General features: G+C 42.4%; 1 protein-coding gene across 6 annotated transcripts in view; it reads right to left on the minus strand.

Moving 5' to 3' along the window:
* The window catches only part of MAP7 (microtubule associated protein 7), a gene marked incomplete at its 3' end in the record, with an annotated part of 109,582 nt that extends 90,145 nt beyond the window's left edge, over positions 1-19,437 (minus strand). For 2 of the 6 annotated variants that reach the window (XM_083856425.1, XM_083856424.1), the window contains exon 1: positions 8,215-8,887. In XM_083856425.1, coding sequence (XP_083712551.1) covers positions 8,215-8,344 — 130 coding nt within the window. In that variant the 5' untranslated portion in view covers positions 8,345-8,887. Of the gene's footprint in view, positions 1-6,617; positions 6,734-8,214; positions 8,888-9,126; positions 9,261-19,126 lie in introns of those variants that run through there. The other 4 variants (XM_083856426.1, XM_083856429.1, XM_083856428.1 and 1 more) reach the window with 4 other exon arrangements.
* Between the last annotated feature and the right edge of the window lie 388 nt (positions 19,438-19,825).

Here is a 19,825-nt window from a genome sequence, read left to right on the forward strand (position 1 = left end):
TCTTGAGGGTTTTGGATAATCCTCAGAAAGAGAGGCAAGGAATCAGTTTGCCTAGGATTAAAGTTTATTGTAGATTTGGCCTCCAACACTCACTGCTGAAGACCACTTGCAGATTAGAGACCAGTTGAAAATCCACAAATGTGACTTCTTCCTGCTTTCCCTGAAGCCACCTGTACAGAGACTAGTACCAGCAAAGGAAGAGTGCTTCATCTAACTGAATTTTTATTCCTGTGTGATAGGCATCAACTGGAAGACCGCTATAATTTGCAATCTCTGCTACTTGCCACAATTTACATCTCAGCAGATATCTGTGCTTGATTTGTTCCAACTCTTAATTCCAAACCTAGTTTCTTCTCGTTTACAACTGCACAGATAAACGGCATAAAAATGTGCAAAAATATAGTTGATCCCTGAGGAAAACGACATTTCCTCCAGAGAGCTGAAAAGGAAAACTAGGCTTCAACAAATCTGAAACAACTGGATGAAAATTTATTTGTCCAGAGTAAAAGGGAGCAAAAACCTCAACAGAGAATGAAAGACAACCTTGTACCATCATCCCATTGAAACAACAGAAGGTATTAATCAACTTCAAAACAGCCCAAGAGTTCCCCAGCAAAAAAACCACAGAATAAAGCTATAGGCTTGTGTTAGTACTGACAAAGCAGTTCAGTTTTCCACTGGTATAGCCTGCTCCAAGTCCATTGTATCTTCCACTACAGCAGGGACACAGTTCTGCTCTCTGGAGAAACCTGCATCCAGGTTAAGCTGCAGTGACCTGCCTTCTGGAACTTTGTTTACTCTAGCCATTATCAGCAAGTTAATCATTTAAAGGAGAAAGTGAAGCTAGCATTCAAGTGGTTCTCCTCTGGAACCACAAGCATAAAAAGAAAATTTATACCATCTGCATGCTACCTCCCTAGTCATTCCTCCCTTGAACTTGACTAAGCAGTTAAGGCTGCATCTATATATTAAGATGGGGCTTGGGACAATTTAGTTATTTAATGGTTCTCATAGTCAGACCTATAAATCAATGAGAGTTTTATGCAGAATCTAGTAAAAGTGATTCCGCTCTGCTGAAAAAGGAAAATAATTTACTCCAAGCAACAAGACTTCAAAGTCCAAGTCTTAGAATACTTCTTAATTTAATTTCTGATATTTCATCTGCATTTTTATTTGCTTATTAAACATTGCCCCTTAGTGTCTCTTACATTCATTATACAAATCTGACCTGCAGACATCAGTGTCCACTCAAACCATGCTTCAGCTCAACGCATCTAAAACTCATGAGTTTCAAGTAGTGCTTGGCTGCAAAAACAGTGCACTGTGAGATGCATTTTTAAAAACTGATGGCAGTTCATTAAAACAGAGCAAATTGCATCAATCATTGTGGCATTTGTTCTGGTGTATTACTGTTGTGGCCTGAGGTTGGGTAGACTAGATTAAATAATACCATAGCACATCTCACCAAAAACCAAAAAAATCCCACACCCACAAACCACTTCTGAAGAGACTTCTGATAATGCCATGAGACTCTTATGAGATGCTTGCACTCAGAACTCTTAATTCTCAAATAACAGAAAAACAAGATCTCCAGTTTTAAGTACAGGTTGAATTTAAAGAAGCAAAAAAATTAAAAAGGCACAAAAATTACTCCGTAGGTAGATGAGAAAGCAAAGAACGCACACATGTGAGCTTGCGTAGGAAGAAAAATTATGTACTCCCCCTGAATCAGCTGATCCTAGTAATACATAGAGCTCCATCACCACTCACAGCCAGAAGCAATGCTCTAGGCCAGTGCTCATTAATTTCTCTGGAGTTCAATATGACAAGCAAAAGCTTTTCCCTTAAAAATAAAACCAGACTGCCACATACCTGGGTACAAAGCCAACTCCGAGGGAGTGAACAGATACAGCAGTTTCTGAGCAAGCTTTGCAAACAGCAGCAAGAGCACCAAGACTCGACAAAACCACAATCACAAAAACATCAGGGGGTCGAACCACAACATATTTCTTTTAAAAACATTTGCTTAGCCATTGCCTCAATTTTTCACTGCAAAATAAAGACATGGTAGTACCTGAGTATGTAATGCAGTACAACAGGACACAGAAATCCATTTCTTCTTGCTGTCAGCTTATTCCAAAGGTGTGTTACTGTGCAAAGTCCTCAAAAGAGTATTATTTGCATATTTTCAGGGAAAAAAGAATGCAACAAGACCTCAGAGAATTTCAGGATTCTTGGACAGACTTATCACTTTCCAGGTTTCTCTTTTTCCCCCATAAGAAATGACCATGAACCTACATTCCCTTTACATTTATTTTCCACACAGAATCAGATACCAAACTCCAGGTTTTTAAAGTCATGACTTTTACAGAGGTAATAGAGAATAAGGAAAAAACTCCACTGCTTGCTATCAATCTTTCATGAGTGATGTTTCTCATACAAAAGCTTTCTCGAGCGTTATCTCAAACTGAACACAAATCTTTTTGCAACTTCAACAAGCATCCTATCCTGTGAGTACAGTAGTAAAATGTTGCATCCTGTTCTCACCGGGACAGTTTTGCTGAACACTGTGTTTTCATTTGGATATTGGTTGAAATAACCCCATTTACTTACAAAAGCTATTTGCAAAATTCAGTATTTCCTTAAAAGGGATTATCCTAGTTGACATGCCAAGTTAAACTGAATGCACCTAAACAACTTGAACTTCCAAGACTGTCAACATCATACTTTTCTTTTTCATGCCATAAATGTACTCAATGTCAGCACTCAAAGTATGCTTCCTGAGCACATGAATGGACCACAGACTGTTTCCCCCCAAAAAAGCAGTCATCAGAAGAACTGAACAGATCCTTTAGAATCAGCAGTAGAAGCCTCTTCTCATAGGGCTCAGCTAGAAGGGTAAGATGATTCCCACCCAGCACAGATAAGCACTGTCAGTAATCCCAGCACACACTTTGATGAACAGGCTGTGTTACAACACAAGCCAAGTCCTCAGACCCTGGACTTTCACTCTGAAAGCCAGAGGGACTGAACAAATCAGATTTGCTCTACTGGTCTGCAGACACATTCCCTGCTATCCCTCAGACTTCCAGCATAGTCTCTTTGCTTTACTGCTTATAAATTACTTCATGTTAGGATCTCTTTGTCATGGTTAAAAATGGGATGCTTCCTGCTACCTGGCACCTATGGCAATGAATGGGGACTCCCTACAAACAGAGGCAGCAGTTTCCTGAAAAAAACACAAGTTCCTTTTGTACCCCCAAGAGTTGCACTGTAAGCAATGAATGTAGGGCTTTTTAAAGAATGTACCTCCCAGATATTTTGAGAGGCATTTTTAAAGACCTCATTGTAATCTACAACTGCCTTGTGAGGGGAAGAGGAGGGGCAGACAATGATTTCTATGGTGACCATTTACAGGATGTGAGGGAGTGGCTTGAAGCTGTGTCAGGGGATGTTTAGGTTGGATATTAGGAAAAGGTTCTTCACCCAGAGTGTGGATGGGGCACTGGAACAGGCTTCCTAGGGAAGTGGCCATAGCACCAAGCCTGAGAGAGTTCAAGAAGTGTTTGGACAATACTCTTGGGCATATGTTGGGATTCTCAGGGATGGTCCTGCAATGGGCCAGGAGATGGACCCGATGACCCATGTGGGCTCCTTCTAACTCACCTTTTTCCATGATTGTGTAAATAAATGTCCAGAAGAATCAAAGATACTTTTGGACCCCTCTTCTCCTGGCCTTGGCTAGCAGAGAGAAAGGGACTGCACAGAGACATTAGCAGAACTCACTGGAAGGTGCAGGACACCAGACCACACTGTTTTGTTCTCAGCCCTGCCCCTTTACACAACCAGCATCATAATGAGAATTGCTTCCTTTCCTTCCTTCCATCCACCCTTTCCACTCACTTTCCCTCAAATTCAGATGGGCAAGACAGGGCTACATATTGTCAGAAAAACCTCCAGTACCTGATTTTGGTAAGCCAACTCATCAGCCTTTAACAATTGCTCATTGTTTTGCCTCCTGACCAGCATCAAGTGGCCCCATTAAGAACCACCATCCCAGGCAGTTTTGCTGGTTTAAAGTGTGGTGAAAGCCAGAGACTCAGCTGTCATTCTGGATCCTGCCTGAGGCACAGACTCTGCAGCGTGGGATAAAATTACACTTCCACACCCCATGCAATACCTGTTTTGTAAGTATACAGTTTCAGTTTCCAGGACTATCAGTTTAATACCCTTGAAGATGCCAAGTTCCCTTTTCTTTCAGGTATCTTAAGTTTGCTTTGGGTACACTAACAGGCAGCAACTGAACTAAAAGTTAGACAAACTGAGTCTAAAAAGAAATACGTGTTTCACTAATCCATACAGAACATGGCAAACTAAGCACCCAACAGTCATGATAGAAGAAATCACCTCCATCTCTCTGGAAGAACAAACCTTTGATCTGAAACGACCAGTATGCACAAATTACCAGCCACACAACAGTGGCAAAATCTGCTGGTTGTCACTGACATCACTGTCATTCACCAAAGGACTGAAAAAGGCCTTTCTCTTGTTTTCAAGATGACAAATAATCAGTGCTACTGTTCAGAAAGCTAAGGCGTGTATGTCTAGCTTTGTATTAGCAACACTCACGCCGCAGATTAGAGGTACCTTCCCTGGATCAGTTTTAAATAAGCAAGATGGTGAAGGATTCCATTGCTAAATTGAGACTTTTCACTAATTTGTCACAAATGTCATAATTATGTCAGTTATTAAGTATTCAAACCCACAACCCAGAAGAATGAGCATTGCTTTTCCAGCCTCGTCAAATGATAGTTTTAGAAACACATTATCAACAGTTGGGAAGGTCTTCCTTCTAAGAGGAAGGAGAGGAAGGAGGCATCATTTTAAAATTTCATAAAATTGAATAAAGTTTTAAGATTACATCCAAGGTGCACAAAATTAACCCAGCAGAGGAGCAAAATCCTAATGCAGACTGAATTGTTCGTACCTGAATTCAAGGAATGCCTGAGGCTGAAGTGCACACACACAGGATGGATACCTGTAATTAAATACTAATCTACCCAAAGTCATGTCTTTGTGATTTACACACAGAGCCATATACACACACTCACTTCAGTCACAGAAACAGTATCTGTTTTACTACACAAGCTTTAAGGAAACATTGAGGCAGTAAGTGTGTGGTTCTCTTCCTGTTTTGTCCAGTTTCATTGTTAATATAGCTGCAGAACTGCAGGAAAGCTGGTAACTAAGCCAATAAGCAATTAAGTGCAAAATAAGCTTCTGTAAACCCACAGAAATTCTATTTGAAGAGTACAGTAAGTAGCAAAATTCTTTTATGTTATAACACAAAAGGAGAATAAATACTGTTAGTAAAGGTAAAAAAGGACATTCCAAGTTATTTAGTTATTTTTACTTGCACTCTTCTACTACACAACAGGATCTCAAGACCCTGCAACAGTGGGTGCCATACAGATATACAATAAATATGCAGTCCTTGTCCCAAAGCCAAAAGGAGGAAAGGAAGTTAAAATATTTGTTGAAAAAGCAGTAAATACAGTTCACATCAAAGGAAAGGAAATATCAGGAGCACAAGTCACTGCAGGCTTTTAGTATCTCCAGACAGAAAAGAAAAAGCTTTAAAATTATAATTATTTCTTTACACTGGAGAAACAAACTCATTTTGCCTACCAGACTCCTCCAATTACAATGCAGACAGCCAGACAAGCAAAGGAATGACTGATACGAAAATCAATTTACAGAAAACCTCAAAAATGCCACTGACATTAAGATCCACATAAATATTTGTTTCCTAGATCATAAAATCAACTCTTGTAAAAAAGTCTAATCAAGCCTCAGTACTCTGAGAAGACCTGAACTATGAAAATATTGATTATTTTAAACCTTGTGATGATATTCAAACATTCCTAATGGAGGAAAGAACTTTACTTTGGAGTATCTCAAATCCATTAAAGGCCTCTTGGGTGTTGAACTGCTGTACAAAGACAGGTCCAGCATGATACCAGAAACTTCAGATGAAGACAACACTTAGCCCATCTCCCACAAAGATAACATTGACTTAGAATGTGCTAGAGAGAGAAAAAAACCCATAAGCATCTCAGCAGCTTCAGGTGCTTGCTGAAGAAAAACAACAGGTAAAGAACTAAGATCAGGTAAACCCTATAAAGTAGCAAGAGAACAAAAGACACTAAAGACTCACAAAAGCCCCACGTGGGTTCATCACCCAGTCAGAGCTGCACTGGAGTGACCCTACCTGTACCAGGTGAGAAGAACAGCACCCTGAGTACATGCATTCTCCATTACCTGGCATTCCGGCCTAACCCACATACACTGATAACATTCAAATGTACAAACACAGCTATTTACCCACACTGTGTATCATTGTGCAAATGCTCTACTGCTCTAGAGACAATATGAGCTATTTTAAGCATTTAGTAAGATGAAAAGCAAATTAATATAGTTCCAGAATATTTTGTACCATTTCCTATATTATTTCTCACCAGGAGCAGTCAAGGTAAGCTGACAAATTTTTTTCTTCTCAAAACCACGTGAACTTGCTTGCTTGCTATCTGTGCTACTGTGCACATTCATCGGCTTACATTTCACAGCAATGAGAGAAAATAAAGGAATAATCAAAAATCTAATCTCTGTTAAAACAAGAGACACAACAGATAAGCACATCTGTATAGCTCCTTCAAGTAGAAAGGAGTAGCTAAGTCAACAAACTGTTGGGAAACTAGCTGTACCATTGAAAAAAACCCCAGGAAAATTATTGATTTGTAGCTTTATGGACTTTTGACTCTGGAAGCCATCCAGTGGGTGAAGAAAGCAAGTAATATGCTTCTTAAAACATTAAGAACTCAATAACCTCACACTAGAGTTTGAATCTCCATTTCATATGGGCAGTTTCAAATACAGAGAAGAGCAGGTAACTATGTACACAAGACCTTAACACAATAGGCATATTAACAATGACTAGCAATATATATTTTTTCATGAAGCTCTAACCAGTTAGGCTTTTTACCATTCTGAGAAAAAAAAAAATAAAATAAAAAAGGACAAACTGCAAACTCAAAAAATACCCCCAACAAACAAAAACTTGAGTTCTGATTTTGTTTGTAAAGGCTACCAAGCTAGCTACCTTTTTCCTTTAGAAAAAGAAAATAATCAGTTAGCTGTAAATTATTCAGCTCTAATAAATATACATACTATAAATTTGCTATTTAAATGCTTTCTAGTCTCTCCTCTTACATGGTACAATGGTAATAACTGAAATTTAAAACAGTGTCTTGAGGCTACAAACTAACATTTGTTTTGTAAACAAAAACTGATACAATTCACTCCTTCCCTTCCCCCCCCCCCCCTTCCCCCCTTAAAGAAGTGCTCATACACATAGAATCACTTGAGCACAGAAAAATACAGGAATAAAATTCCAGTCATAAGTGTAGGTAGCAGAATCCCTGCCAGGCTAAGAGAATTTAAACACTAGGAGCCATGTAGGAAACAGGAATTACATGATGCAAGACAGACAGTGGCTACACTGGCTTGACAGACCTGCTATAAATCAACGGCCATCAGCATCCCTCTGCCACCACTGCTTACCGACCTCAAGCAACATAAATATTTTTCTTTAACACTCTGTTGGGTTTGTGTTTGGGTTTTCTGTCTGTTTTGTTTTGTTGTCAGACTTATAAAAGTCAGCATATTTGAACAATATGTATTTTTCTGTACTCTGCCAAAGGCACACTGCCCCTCCCGCACATGAATGAAGTATAGACAGTTTCACATTGTCTTTGGCAATGCTGTCTTCTATGACAGGCAGGGATTGCATCCTGTACTCTCCAACCTAACCTTGCTTTTACCAGTTACTTACCCAGACTGCAAACAGAAATCAAAGTAAACACACAGAAACTCACTGATCTACTTCTGATGCAGGACCATTATTCCTACCAGAAGAAATGTGATTAATAACTAAAAAGTATTCTTTTTTCTTCATAGCCAAAGCAGCTGATTGCATAACAAGCCTGGGGATTTAAATGCACACTCACATTTGTGAGTGCCAACACGAACTACCAAACTGCACCAGCCACTCACAGACTCTCTGTAGCACACAGAAGAGCTAATAAAACACTGCTGTGCCTGCTGTGCAGCCTATCCCACAGGCAGCCCTGACTGCACTGCAGAACAGAATCGTACCTTTCAGTCTTGTGGAATTCCCATTTTTCTGCTGCTCATCCTCCTCGTTAATGGTGAATAAACCTGGGGGATTTGGCCTGGCACTTTTCTTCAGTCTCTCTTGTCGGAGGGCAGTAGCTGAACCAGGCATGTTACTGTTGTCTCTTGCTTATTTAAAAAAAAAAGTAAGAAACTCCAGCCTCTGATTAGCCGCTAGCTGCAACGCTGTCTGTTCATTTGAGCACTTGTAACAGATCCTCTATGGATGAGCAGCATGCAAACAGCTGACAAACACCAACATCCAGTCGGCAGTGAAAGGCTTGCAGTTCCTTCCCCTCCTTGAAGAACAGCCCTAATTAAAGGCACATTGGTTTGGATGCTGCTCTTTGCTGTCTCAACCTGCTCAATCAGATCCCAGCCCACAAGCTCCAGGTTCCTTGCAGCAGCACCTTCTTCCCTGTAACCTTCTTCCAGCTACAGCACACTAAAATATTCAGCACGCAATAGAAGAGGAGAAAATATGATACGCCGCTGTTAACAGTTGCCCTGACAACACGGACACATCCTAATCAAAGGAGGGTCTATGAGTGCTGTCTCCTCAGCTGCAGCCAGCCGGCCTTGGGAACGCTGTCTCCTGCGCGCCTGTGGAGAGCTGGAAGCACCTCGGCAGCAGGGGCTGCTCCTTCCTCCTCTCCAGGCAGCGGGAGAATGGAGCTGCGGTTGCACAAGCAGATGAGCACTGAGTGAAAAGAAGCCTGGAAGGCTCCAGGCACGAACCTGCTTTTTGCTCAGCTGCTCTGCTTATTCATGTTTAGAAATTTTAGCTTAACTTAAAACAATGAGGGTGAGTCCTCTTCTGTATTTAAATGTGCTGGGTGTCGTGTGTGCCACCACCCCCCACCTCCCTTAATCACCTTCCTATGCAGTACATACCTTTTGCATTAGGAATGGATACACCCACAATTACAGGCAGGTGTTGGAACATTCTTTTCCACGTGTGAAAATGCAAAAATGAGAATTTCTAGCTTGTGTGGACAACATGGGACAACAAAATTCTGAAAATTCTGTACTACACCATTAGTTTTACAGCACCAACCTTTAACATACACTTGCAAAATGAGCAAAGTCCAAACAGCCCGGGTAGTCTTAGTTAACTGATTTCTCTCATATGCTGGCATTCTGGATTTTCTTTAGACAATTACGACAGAATGCTTGCTCACAAATTTTGCAATCTGAATGTTCCATCCTTCACAGCTGCAAATGCCACTGTGCAACATGCCGGATGTTTCACCTGAGAGACACCTTAATCTTCATCCGCTTCCACCTCAATTCAGTGTGTGCTCACCATTTCAAAATGCTACCCAAGAAAAACTGTCAGCTAGAATCGCTCTATACTTTTAAAAGTACATTATTTTTCCTCAGGGTTGTTTTGGTTTGGGTTTTTTTTAAGGGAATCTTGATGTAACCTGATCAGTCACCACAAGATGGCACAGACATTAGCTGACAAGTCTGTAGGTTGCTCATTGAAAACTGCGAGTTATATAGATGGATGTGATCACCTCAATGACACAGGTAAAAAAACTGAAGAAGGGTCAGAATTTATGACATGAACTATGTTGACTGCCACAGTGGCCTGGGATGCTCCTTACAGAGGAGTCCTGGATCATGCTCAGCTGGCAGGATAGCTCTGTTCCTGCACATCTCAGGCCCATGAGCCAGGATCACAGCAGACTGACAAGAACACAGCACCACCTGAAGGCTCAGCTGCACCGTTCTTCCCTCTGCAGCACAGGCACAAAACATCCAACCAAAACAGAAGCATTTTGCAGGAGGACACCATTTCTGAACCGAGGCCAGAGCCCATCTCTAGTATGCATTTCCTCCTGGCTACATCCTGCCTCTTGGCTACACCTTGGACTGGGCGTACACGGAAGCTGTACACGATGACATCTGTCTGCAGTTAGAGACGCTTTGCACTACAGGGTGTGAACAAAAGAGTAAGGAAAAAAGCTCTAACACAAGCTGTCCTTTGGCTCAGCAATTTGACTTCTGGTGTTTATACAGGCACTTCTACTTTATTCCATAAAGAGAGACAGCTTCATTCCTCAAATCCCATCCACCTAACACCTCCCACAAACACTGGATAACAGAACACACATCCCCACAGAAAGTGGACAGTAGTTAGTACCATCACAATTTTTTATACGTGCCAAGACTTGCCAACAGAACAAAAGTAACAGAAAACAATATCTATATGGCAGCTTCATTCAATATTGCTCCACCCCATTTCACTGCTTTAAGTAATTAAGTAAGAATTTCTACCCTTTAAAAAATGATGTTTAATCACCTTTGACTGATGAACTCCTTAAATAGGCATTTCAAAACAGATAAGAAGTGTATAACACACAAAAATACACCTGACTGGAGCAGCTTCCCAGCTTACAGGTATGTTTACTGTTTCAGCATCTCCATTTCCCTATTATTAAAGGAGTCATGCAGGACAGCTTCAGGACCAAGAATGCCTTCCTTGGTCCTTGCAGGATCCCCCACACCCACCAGAGCGACTTGCCCTCCATACAAAATGTAGTAATAACCAAGTCTGATGCTTCATGGGCTGGTGCAGATGGATTTGGGCAATGACACACAGGCAACTGAGGTGTTGGTACATATTTCTTCCTGTTGACTTAATAATGCAGAGGTGACAGAGGAAAAGTATCAACAGCACATTCAGCTTACACAGCAAGATTTTATTTCAAGGTCCCTGAGGTTAAAAACTATGCCAACTCACAACATGCTTCCAAATGCCTAATAAAATACCACCTATTACATACAAAAGACACCTATGCCAATAAAAAATACCCCATAACTTTAGGCACTTGTGCAAATTTTTTTTCTGAAAAGCATTCCTAAAAATACTATTAAACATGCATTAAAGGCACTGGTACTGCATAAAAGACTGTACTGACAACGCTCCCTTCCTCAATCCACTGGTTTAGGGAAGAAAAAAGTTCCTGATGTATGCCTAGCAGGAAAGCTTTGCTTATTTCAGCCTTGTCTCATCTATGTGGGAGCTTCTATATGAAAACTGGGATGAAAGCAACATTCCCCCGAGGGAACAAAGGGGTGGATAATTTTAGTAACAAGGGTGTTAAATGCTTAAAAAAAAAAAAAAAAAAAAGACAAAACAAAAGGAACTATTTTCTTACATAACCCCTGTTATTGATTCTTTTTCTCCCCTCCAACCATTAGTCATCCTGTGTATTAAAACAATCACAGCTGAGCTCTCTTACTGATGGAGTGAGACTCTCTCATGAATTGGAGTGAGGGCAACTGTGTATCTTGAGGGCACTGGGTCATTTTTAGGTGTTCCTTTTTACAGTACCTGCAAACTGATTATCAGACAAATCATTACAGTCAAACACACCCACTTTCACCCACTGGATTCTATAGGTATAATTACCTGCATAAAACATCATCTGATATGCAACAGTCTTAAACAGCAGCTTGAACAAGGACAATTAGGACAATTGTATCATGATATGGGAAATGTAAATATTATGACAACACGCTGAATGACTTTTCTGCTTTACCATAAGGTATTAATACTTGATATCTTAACCTATGAAATGAAAAGGAAATTGAAGTCAGTCATCATGGTTGAACTCTAAGATTTGCTATCTTCTTCATTAACTGGATTGTTTCATTCCCCGTAAACTATCCCAACTGCCCATAAAGCTCATTACTGTGATTTAGAGTATAATTAATTGTACATAACTTTACATTACACAGCCACTGCTTTGTTAAAGCTTCCCCTCAACTTACATGTATTTTGTATCAAGGAATAGATTGAGTAAATATATTATTTTAGCATACATTCCTTTACAGAGTGCCACTATTTCATTATTATTTCTGATTTTCTTATAACTGAGAGGTTGAGGGCAAGGTAGGTATATATCTTACATATTTATGACAAGAAAGGATACAGAAATTTGCTTTTTTATTCCTGTTTTCCCTGCATGAAACAATAGGGCTCCATTGGGACCTAGGTTCCAAGTGCTTCTTTCTTGGAAAAAAACCTCAGGAAAATTCAGTTAAAATCTCTCATCCTGTTCTGCAGAAACATTACAACAACAACAAAAAAATCAACATACCTACTCATCAAAACACATAGTCATATTTTGTATAGATTTTCATACTTTCAATATGAATCATCTTTGTCAAAAGCTTTTTGTAAGAACTCACTTAAGAATAGATAATATAGGCAGTGCTAGATCATACAATTGCTCAAATATGAAGGGATCCGTAAAGGTCATTAACTCCAACTTCCTATCCCTCACAGGACTATGTTGGAATGCACATACACTAACTAAACTCCACACTTAATCTATTCCTAGCTTCATTCAGGAGTCATATGTCTGTTTGCTTTCTACTTCACTAAGTTTTAAATCAGGAAATCAGGTCTAAAAGATGGAGAAAATAGAGCCTTTTTTTTTTTCCCCTACTCATATGACAAAACAGCTATTTACCTGGCATCAAAGGACTGGAAACCTCCTTTTCTATGGCATGTAAATCTAGGACAAAACAAACTAGCCTTAAAAAGACAGGCAGGATTCATCCCTGCACCTGGTTTTGTGGCTTTTTTACAGTTAACTTGGAAATAGCAAAAATAGCTACTGTATCAGAAAAAACCACTTGCTTCCATTAAGTCAACCACTGCCTCAAACACCTAATTTTTTCCACTGCTGCTCTCTATTTTCTCTTTCTTCTACCTTTTATTTTCCAAAAATGACCCATAAAAACGTTGTCTTTACAGAGGTTTCTAGGTTTCTCTTCAAAGACATCTCTATGGCCTCACTTTTATATACAAGATAATAAAGGACCAGCCAATTATTTTTACAGCAGTGACTAACTTGTATTTAAAAAATTGAGATATACTTGTATATAAACATCTGATATAATAATTTCTTCTTTTCACCTTCTTGGAAGGAAAAAATGCCCCTTGAAATAATCAGTTAGACTAAAATGCTGGAGAATAAGAAGTGAAACTTTCTTCCCAGTTTGCTGTCCCCTTGACTGGGTCAAGGGCTGTTAAGAGCTGCTCAGAAGCGACTCAGAAGGTAAGTGTTAACTGCTTCCCCTTCTGTCAAAGAAATCCAAACCCATGTGCATTTCCACGCATTGGAAAAATTTAGGAGAAGGCTGGAAGCTCTGACCTGTTTCAGTCAAACTCATTCATCAGCACAAAAAGGCACATGAATATGAGGAGTTCATCAAGAACTTAATCAAGAGACTCATCATTCATAAACACTTCCCACACATACACACCAATAAAACAATCTAATACAAGACTTACATTAACAAGTCTGCTACATTTTTTAATTAAATTGATTTGCATTGTATGACTAATTATAAGCATTGCACAAGGCACACCATGATGCATCAAAAACATACTTGATCATTCTTAGTCAACACTCTTTATTTATATATAACAGAATGATATTGGATCAGCAGAACATATCATGTAACTTCAACCAATAGTCAGTTAAATAAGGAAAGGCAGCAAGGAATTGGGAGTTCACAGGACAGCAGGAAACAGGAATTTCGTAGAAGACAGAAGTTATGAATTCTAATTGCCCTACAACTAATAGCTAGGGCAATGTTGTCACTGCTTCTATCTGGTAAAAAAACAAATAAACAAACAAACAACAAAACAACCAAAAAAAACCCCACCAAAAAACCCAAACAAACCCAACCATGTTTATTTTCAGAATACCTGGGTTTTATATACGTCAAGAAAACCAAGCATTTTTATAGCACTCAAAATTAGGAGCACTTATGTACATATTAAGTTTTTCAGTGGAAATGAATACTTCAAAGAAAAGGCTCCAAGCTTTTTCACAGAAACAAGGACATGAAACAAAAGGCAATATGCCAAGACCAAATTAAAATTTTTTTCCATTGTTGTATTACCGACAGTATCTGATGGATGTAATCCTGTGAACAGTGTTAATTAGCAGTGCTTTCCTGACATCTTAGTTCCCAATGTTTCTTAGGGGATGACCAAGATGCCTGGACTTTTGGATAAGAGAGAACAGTGTTTCAGATAGAGACAAGGAATATTTGGAGCATCAGCACTCTATTTCTCCCCTCACTAATCTCACAGTGACTCTCTTTCTGGAGCAGAAATCATTCCATCACTTCTCTGAAGGATTTCATTGTCAACAAGAGTCAGGGTTTCTAACTCCATTTATCTGAACAGCCAGGCAGCCTAGTCCTTCATGTCATCTTAGCAGGCAACTTATGGTTGTTTCCTTTGAAATCTGACAGATCTCCTAGAATACATATTTTAAAGCTTTCTCCCTAAAGCCTACTTGTTTTCATAAAAGCAAATATGGCATGACTCCAGAACCAACACTAAGGGAGAGCTGCAGAATTAAACCTGAAGAAGTTTCACAAATACACTATTTCTCATGCATGTGTAAGGTAGAAAAAAGAATATAATATTCATATAGCCTTTTCTGGCATAGCTCCTGGCAGGCCACTGCATTCCTCTAATAGAAGTCACATAGAGTAGATCCCCTTCCTGAAAGAAGGGTGGAGACACAAAGTTACCACAACAACAACAGCAGCAGCACTGTGGCTTGTATTGTGGCTGTAGAATTACACATTCTTTTTTCAAGTGGAAAAGAAAGTATGTTGTTGAAAGGTTATACAGTATTTACATAATTGAGGCAATTATTGCTCTGATCATTTAATTACCTCTAATGCCACAAATAATTTTTAGCTTTAAAGTATTAAATTAATCTGGGATAATAATAAATCATGCAAATAAAATATTAGCCATCTCAGAGTACTGTAAATTTTCAACTTTTACCATTTGAAACAGCACATACACAAGTACCTCTGCTTTCAAAATTAAGCACAAGGAAAACAGCAGTGCATGTTACTTTTACTAGTTTAGTTAAAGTTCTCTTTCTGTATTGGAAGTATCACATAAGCCAGCTGTTTGACCATCACTTAACAGTCCTGATTCTTCATAAACTCAGACTTTTTTTTTTTTTTTTTTTTTTTTTTTTTTTTTTTTTTTTTTGTGGCATTGTTTGGCTTTGGGGGTTTTGCATGTGTGTGTAGAATTACTTTGGTTTTTAATTTCTTTGGAGGGGGGATTTTTTTTGGACAGGGTTGGATTTTTGTTGTTGAGTTTGTGTTTCTTGTGGTTTGCTTTACACACACTTTTTTTTTTTACACTCATCATGCTGAGCATAGGTGGGTGGAGAAAGACAGCCTGACTCCCATTACACAGTAAGCACATAAAGAAAGGCTCATTCAAACTTTCCCACAGTACATAGTCCTTGACAATACTTGACCAATAAGAGATACTAAGACACAGTACTTGAACAGCTTTCTAAAGTCCATAGATGGCTTCTGTGAGGATTTTAACCTAAATTTAATTTAGTTGTAACATTTTCATTCTATAAGGTACTGATAAATTTGGCAGTACTGAATGCTGCCTCAAAAATCGTTAATGTGGGACCAAAGATATAATCACAGGCTCTGATACGCAATTTGAAAGCTTGAATAAGTTTTCATCAGAGGAGGAGGATGGCAATAGAAGAACTGCAGATCCACGATTTAGATATTAAAAGACAGAAAGGATTCGCAATGTACTAACGTTTAGATAATGACGGATGGAAATTACAACACGCCTACCACACACAAGCTTCAACACCTGCAGTGTTTGCGAGCACACACCCTCCCCGTTTCCTCACACCTGGCGCTCCCAAAGCCGCTGTTTATGGCACGGGCTGTGCTGGGGCACCGGGACATCCCCCGGAGCCGCTGGCTGGGCACAGGGACAGTCCATCCCCTCCTCTGGCCACAGTCACCAGCGGCACCCTGCACTCGGCAGCTCCCCTTGGAAAGAACGCCAATCGCCTGAGCCGGCAGAGAGACAAACCCCGTGTGTCACAACACCATGGTGTAAACCCTCCCCAGGAAATCACGTTGGCACCGCTGGGAAAGAGCCATGGGAACCAGAGCACGCCTGCAGTTCCCAGCCACTGTAGGCTTTCTGCACTTTTGTGTTTTCCCTAATAATTTATCTATTTGCTAGAAAAATATTAAATACAGCAAAATGAAATTTGATTTATTCTCAGATGGAGAAAATACCAGGATAAGCAAGCAACAGATATAAAGTGCCATCAGCAGTTAAAGAGCAAGCACCTCAAGTGTTCAGCTTTCACAAGCCACCTGGCACCAACAACATTTAAAGTGCAGATTTATTTTGCTGCAAAAAGTAGAGAGCAATACTAAGCTCACTTAGAGGAAAGAGCTAACCACAACAGTACACAAAACCATGGCATTAAAGCTTCTTTGCAACATTACAAACACACAGCTCTCTCTGCTATCCCAGAGCTTCAGCAAATTGTTCCCTGTGCACAGAGCTGGCCAAGGCAGCCCAGAGCACGCGTGGGGAACTCTCACAGGCAGAGACATGCCTATGTTTACGGATGGGCAGACACAAAATGAGGTGCCTCAGAAGCCTCTCCGTGTGGTATTCCCCACAAGAGGGCCCATCTCATCTCAGGAATCACTGAAGAGCTTGTTAGCACTATTAGATGCTCGAGTAGCTATGACTGAAAAATTCCAACTGGTGTAAGCTAATATATTCCCTGGGCACTGTACTCACTTTGCTATCTACACATTTATGAATGGCAGAATTTTAAAAAAAAAACTTCACCTTGATAATTAAGCCACTTACCCAAAGAAAGCTAGTTAAGTGCAGCAGACCATCTGCAAATAAAAGGGAGTCACTTGTAGTATCTCCCTGCAAAATCCTTGTGGTGATGTTGAAGCTTTCCCCAGGATTAGCCCCGAAAATCCATGTGTGTAGGCACAGGAGGCAAGGAAAGAAACAAACCAGCCACACACCACAACGTACACAGAGAGCTTTGTTTTTCCAACAGAGGCAATAGGTCAGCCAGTAGGTAATTTCACCAAACACCGATGGGATGTTGATCTTCCTGAGGAGCCGGATCCAGACACAGGTGTTGTGCCTGGGAGCAGAGAGCAGCCAAAGCCATCTGCATGGCCCTCCCTGGTCACACACATCTGCTTACTCATGGATGGACCAGAGACATGGAGCAGATTCCTCATGTACTCTGAGGTTGTTCCTGTTTGTGAATGCCTCCAAAGTGGCCCTGTGATAACTCACAGACCTCAAAGGATCTCAGCAGACAACAAACAGCCTCACAGAGGTTTAACTCTGACACTGCACTCACAAAGAAGCTTCAAGCAAACTTTGACAGCACAAAGCAATTTAAATTCATAATACTTAAGAACTTATGCGAGCAGATCCTTCTGTCTACAAATGTCCCAATGAGTAAAAGTTCAACACAACAGCTTGAAATAAAACTATAAAGCAAACTCAGAATAAATCTGGGCACATAAGTCCTTTTAAAACAGAACATATGCAAAATACATGTCACCTGTTGGCTCATTTCTAGTTTTGATAAGTAATTAGAAAAAGACTGATAATCCAGGTTTAAAAAAAATCACAGCGGCAATGCAAGGTAGAGAACCTAAAAAAAGAGTTTGTTAGAAATGGCTCCAAAAAACCAGACACAGCTCTTCCCATGGAAAGTGAAGTCAATGCAGTTGCAAACTCTGAAACACACAGGAACAGCAGACACGCATCCTTTCTGAAGCTGAACTTTAGTGATGCCTGGGAGTGACTTGTAAGGATTTCTGAGCAAAACCACTATACTTCTAAGTCTAGTGAAAACAGCACTTGGATGGGTCTGCCCACAGTCATTGCCTGTGACTGCATGTCTGCATTACATAAAGTATGTATTAAAAATATACTGAGGAAACACAATTGATCAGCCAACAGCCATATGGCCTATTCATACGCTGTTTTGACAGAAAAGCTCACTCCTTGATTTAGAGATAAACTTGGACATATGTTAGAGAAGGACTAGCAAAGGTTGAGTATAATGGGACTGTGGAGGAAGGTAAAAAAGGAAGAAAGGGGAGGACTAAAAGTTGGACTCGGACTTCACAGTCCAGCAAGCAGCAAAAGCAAACAGCATCCGCGCCTACAGCAGCGATACAGCGGTCGATCCGCTTGCGTAAGCCAAAAATCTCCTCCCTGCACCCTCCTCGCCCTTAGGGCCAAAATAAGAGCGAGTTAAAACGCTCTGGCAGTGTACATCCCTCCTCAGAGGAGAGGCAAGGCCATGTCCCCGCTGTCCCTTTAGGAAACAGGGGTTTGCAGCAGCCCCGTCGCCCGCACGCGTTGGAGGCGCAGCCAAACCGCGGGGCCCCGCTGGGCGGGCGCTGCCTCCAGGTACCTTGACCCTGCCGAGCCGTCCCTCCGCCCTGGCGGGGCTCGCCCCGTCCCGTTAGCGGCGTCTTGCGGGTGTCCACCACCCACCCTCACTGCGGGAGCCCGCAGCCCGGCCAAAGCCCCCTCCGGAGCCCTTCCCCTCGGGACCCGCGTTATCCCCGCCGCCCTGCGGGTCCCCCCGCGGCACTCGGAGCCCTGGAGCGGAGCTTTCAGACCGACCGGCGGTGACCCGGGAACGCCGGCGCGGCCCCGCCGCTGCCCCTGCGCGGCTCCGGGAAGGGTCTCGCTGCCACGGCGGGCACGGCTCGGGCACGGCTCCCAGCGGGGCAGCTCTGCCGCCGCCCGGGCCGACCCCCCGGCTGTCCCTGTCCCCGGCCGGGCGGTGCCGTGCCCGGGGGAAGCGGCGCAGCCCCCGCACCTGTTGCGGACGAGGCCGCCGGGCCCCGCCGCGCTCCGGCCCCGCACGGCGCCCGCCCCCGCCCGGAGCGCAGGCCCCGCACCGCGGGCCGACCCCGCTGCCCGACCGTCCTCCTTCCCTCCCTCCCTCCCTCTGCCCCGAGCGGCCGCGGCCGGGGCTGTGCTCACCTGCGGGGCGCCGGCGCCCGCCGCTCCTGCCCGCGGCCTCCGCCATGTCTCCTGCGGCTCGCCCGGCGCGGCTGCTCCGCCCCGCGGCCCGGGGCAGGTGAGCGCCACGGCCCCCGCCCCCGCCGCCGGCTCTGCCCCGCACCAGGTGAGGGCGAGGGCGGGACCGGCCCCCGCGGCCCGGGAGCGGCCGCCTCTCACGGCCCGAGGCGCTTCTGCTGCGGCGGCGGTGCGGGGGCGGCTGCCGAGGTGCCGCTGTTCACACAGGTGTGATCGGGTTTGTTTTTCTTTTTTTTTTTCTCTTCAGAGCAGCTCCCGCCGCATTGGCACAGCTCGGTCGGTAGCGGTGCCGAGAGAAACAACAGGTTTGGGGATGCTCGCCATCTCGATCGGCAGTAGGTGGTGGGAGGAGTGGCGGCCGCCTCGCAAGCCCGGGCGATGCGGCGCATGGTGTGGGGAAGAGCTGCACTGCTGTACGCTCCTTCCTGCCACACGTGCTCCTAAACAGCCGGGTTTAGAGCTGCCTGCAACGCCTCGCTTCCAAAAACATGGCTCTGTGAAGAGCTGTCCATGTATCTGTCACTTCTGTAAAGGTCATGGTCCTGTTACCTTTCCTGTCAGTTTGCCTTAACTTGCTTTATGCTGCTTTTCAGGGTCATAAAAGTGTTTCTCTTTAAGGTGTTCCAGTCTGCATAAAACAGC

This window comes from Zosterops lateralis, assembly GCF_965231275.1.
Source record: "Zosterops lateralis genome assembly, chromosome: 3".
Taxonomy (NCBI): Eukaryota; Metazoa; Chordata; class Aves; order Passeriformes; family Zosteropidae; genus Zosterops; species Zosterops lateralis.